Genomic DNA, 3,926 nt, shown 5'->3' on the forward strand with positions numbered 1-3,926 from the left:
ATAAAGGAAATACTGTAAGGCTGTTCATTCTTTAAGTACATTTGTATATTGAGTAAAAAATAATATTGTCAATTGGGTTTGCTTATGTTCTTTCTAAAATTTATATCTCTGGTACCTGATATTGTACTGTATGGCGCACTGGTCCAGCCCAACAAAGTGACATTTCCATCAGATCATTGTAACAAATGAGTTCAACACCCCTAGGCTATGAAGTTACATTGTTTTTCCTTGTGTGGGTACTTAGATGTTGCTGAAGATAACTACACTTACTTAATCTCATTCTACTCCAAAACTTTCTGCCCTCTGTGGATTCCCTGATGATGTTGAAGACTGCTACTGTGACTGAATCTCTTCCCACACTCACAGCACTCAAAAGGCTTCTCTCCTGTGTGTGTTCTTTGATGCTGTTGAAGATTTCCACTCCAACTGAATCTCTTTCCACACTCTGAGCATTCAAAAGGCTTCTCCCCTGTGTGGGTTCTAAGATGTTTTTGAAGGCTGCTACTGTCACTGGCTCTTTTCCCACACTCTGAGCATTCAAAAGGCTTCTCCCCTGTGTGGACTCTTCGATGTTGTTGAAGATGGCCACTGCGGCTAAACTTCTTTCCACACTCTGAGCATTCAAAAGGTTTCTCCCCTCTGTGGGTTCTTAGATGGCTTTGTAGATTGGCACTCTGACTGAATTTCTTCCCACACTCTGAGCACTCAAAAGGCTTCTCCCCTGTGTGGGTTCTTTGATGCTGTTGAAGATGGCCACTGCGGTTGAATCTCTTCCCACACTCTGAACATTCAAAAGGCTTCTCCCCTGTGTGGGTTCTTAGATGACTCTGAAGACTGCTACTGTCACTGAACCTCCTTCCACACTCTGAGCACTCAAAAGGCTTCTCCCCTGTATGGGTTCTTAAATGACTTTGAAGATGGCCACTGTGGCTGAATTTCTTCCCACACTCTAAGCATTCAAAAGGCTTCTCCCCTTTGTGTGTTTGTTGATGCTGTTGAAGACTGCCACTCCGACTGAATCTCTTCCCACACTCTGAGCATTCAAAAGGCTTCTCCCCTGTGTGGGTTCGTAAATGACTATGAAGATCATCAGTCCGAATGAATCTCTTCCCACACTCTGAGCATTCAAAAGGCTTTTCCCCTGTGTGGGTTCTTTGATGCTGTTGAAGATAGCCACTGCGGCTGAATCTCTTCCCACACTCTGTGCATTCAAAAGGCTTCTCCCCTGTGTGGGTACTTAGATGTCTTTGAAGACTGCTATTGTCATTGAATCTCTTCCCACACTCTGAGCATTCAAAAGGCATCTCTCCTGTGTGTGTTCTTAGATGTTTTTGAAGAGCACCACTGTCACTAAATTTCTTCTCACACTCTGAGCATTCATAAGGCTTCTCCCCTGTGTGGGTTCTTAGGTGTTTTAGGAGTGTGCTACTATGGCGGAATCTCTTCCCACACTCTGAACATTCAAAAGGCTTTTCCCCTGTATGGATTCTTAGATGACTTTGTAGACTGCTACTGTGACTGAATCTATTCCCACACTCAGAGCATGTAAAAGGCTTCTCTCCTGTATGGGTTCTTAAATGTTTTTGAAGAGCGCCACTGTGACTGAATCTCTTCTCACATGCTGAGCACTCAAAAGGCTTCTCTCCTGTGTGGGTTCTTTGATGCTGTTGAAGATGGCCACTCCAACTGAATCTCTTCCCACACTCTGAGCATCCAAAGGGCTTCTCCCCTGTGTGGGTTCTTAGATGTTTTTGAAGACTACTACTTTCAATGAATGTCTTCCCACACTCTGAGCACTTAAAAGGCTTGTCCCCTATGTGGCTTCTTAGATGCTTTTGAAGAGCACCACTGTCACTAAATCCCTTCCCACACTCTGAGCATTCAAATGGCTTCTCCCCTGTGTGAGTTCGTAGATGACTTTGAAGATTGCCACTGTGAGTAAATCTCTTCCCACACTCTGAGCATTGAAAAGGTTTCTCCCCTGTGTGGGTTCGTATATGAGTTTGAAGATTGCCACTCTGACTGAATCTCTTCCCACACTCTGAGCATTCAAAAGGCTTCTCCCCAGTGTGGGTTCTTCGATGCTGTTGAAGAGTGCTACTGTGACTAAATCTCTTTCCACACTGTGAGCAGCGAAAAGACTTCACTCCCGTGATGGTTCGTAGATGACTTTGAAGTTCACCACTCCGACTGAATCTCTTCCCACACTCTGAGCACTCACAATCCTTCTCCCCTTTGTGGATGGTGTGATGCTGTTGAAGAGTGCTACTGTGACTGAATTCCTTCCAACACTCTGAGCATTCAAAAGGCTTCTGCCCTGTGTGGGTTCTTTGATGCTGTTTAAGAAGGAGACAACGGGTGAATTTCTTTCCACACTCTGAACATTCAAAAGGTTTCTCTGCTGTGTGGATCCTTTGGTGTACAAGGAATTGTGACTTGTATCTGAAATACTTTCCACACTGAAAGCATTTACATGCCTTCATTATACTGTGCTTTGAAAAATGTATATTATACTGGGTTTCATCTGAGAAGTTCATTCCACACTCCAAGCACTTGTATGTTTCTTCTAGCATGTGAATTACTTCCTGGAGATAATCCTCTTGGCAAGGAATGGATTTATCTCTCTTCTTCATTCTGCGCCTGACTTTCTGCCTCTGAGGCCTACTTGGAATCCTGATGTTTCTTCTCACATCTTCATTTTTCACTTCATCTGGTGATAGATGACGCAGTTCCTCATCTTCATTATTCCTCTGATCATCTCCTGCTGGAATAAAGAGAGAGATCTCCTGTTGGAATCCACACAAGGAGGTCTGATATGCTCCTAAATTTAAGTACATTAAGCATCAGAGACACTTGGTTGGGGCTCTTACCATTTTTATGGCTCCCCACCTGTGTGACTTCTTTTATGTGAAATAAGGGCTGTTTTATGATTGAAGCTGTTTTTGTAGTCTAAGCAATTATACAATTGGTCTTCTAAGGGCATTAGCATCTGCAAGATGACATTCATTCTCTGCAGAAAGTCTTTGCAAATGCCATACATTCATTTCCCTTTTCCCTGTGGTGGTTTCTCTGGTTCACACAGAGGTCTCTGTTCCTTCTTCTGTTTACTGACCTTCCTTCATAGACTGGGGTTTCAGGGAGGACCCCTCATTCGGAAGGAGTGGGCTTATCCCTCCTCTTACCTGCGAGGCTTTCCTCCTGCCTCTCTGGTCCATCTTCATAATTTTCTTTGGCATCTTCATTTTTGACTTTTTCCCGGAATTCCCCAGCTGCCTCCTCTACATCTGCTGCTGGAATAAGCAAAGAGTTTTAATCAGCACCCATGCAAGAAGCCAAGCCACCAATCAGGCACTCCTCACTCTTGGCTCTGCATTACTTTTATAAAATCGCATCGCTCCGTTCCGACTTCCCTGCCACATTAGATACAGTTAGTGAACCTGAGGCTCCGTGCCTGTCTTCGGACTGTGTCCTGGACGGCTTCGGCGCGCTCAGCCTGGAAGAAGTTGACAGGATCCTCCTATCTGCACGCCCAACAACTTGTAAATTGGACCCATGCCCCTCCTGGCTTATTAAGACCTGCCAGAGGGAGCTAAGATAGCCTATACGGGATATCATAAATAGATCCCTACTGGAGGGGCATTTTCCATCAGCGCTCAAAGAGGCGGTGGTCCGTCCCCTCTTGAAGAAAACAACGTTAGATCCGACCGAATTGGCACACTATCGGCCGGTATCGAATTTGCCCTTTTTGGGCAAACTTATAGAGAGGGCAGTGGCGTTGCAGCTACAGAGCTTCCTGGAGGATACTTCTGTCCTTGACCCCTACCAGTCTGGTTTTCGCCCGGGCCACGGGACGGAGACGGTGCTGGTCGCCCTGGTGGATGACCTTCGGCGACATCTGGATCAAGGCGGCTCGGCGGTGCTGATGC

The 3,926-nt window shown here is 45.5% G+C and overlaps 1 protein-coding gene across 1 annotated transcript; it reads right to left on the reverse strand.

Moving 5' to 3' along the window:
• Window positions 1-281: 281 nt before the first annotated feature.
• On the reverse strand, window positions 282-3,392 carry LOC132567244 (oocyte zinc finger protein XlCOF6-like). Its single transcript, XM_060232931.1, has 4 exons — window positions 3,377-3,392; window positions 3,183-3,290; window positions 2,474-2,821; window positions 282-2,233 (listed from the first exon to the last, which is right to left on the reverse strand). Exons 1-4 carry the CDS (start codon window positions 3,390-3,392, stop codon window positions 282-284), a joined length of 2,424 nt encoding a protein of 807 aa, XP_060088914.1.
• Between the last annotated feature and the right edge of the window lie 534 nt (window positions 3,393-3,926).

Source organism: Heteronotia binoei, chromosome 2, assembly GCF_032191835.1.
Source record: "Heteronotia binoei isolate CCM8104 ecotype False Entrance Well chromosome 2, APGP_CSIRO_Hbin_v1, whole genome shotgun sequence".
NCBI lineage: Eukaryota > Metazoa > Chordata > Lepidosauria > Squamata > Gekkonidae > Heteronotia > Heteronotia binoei.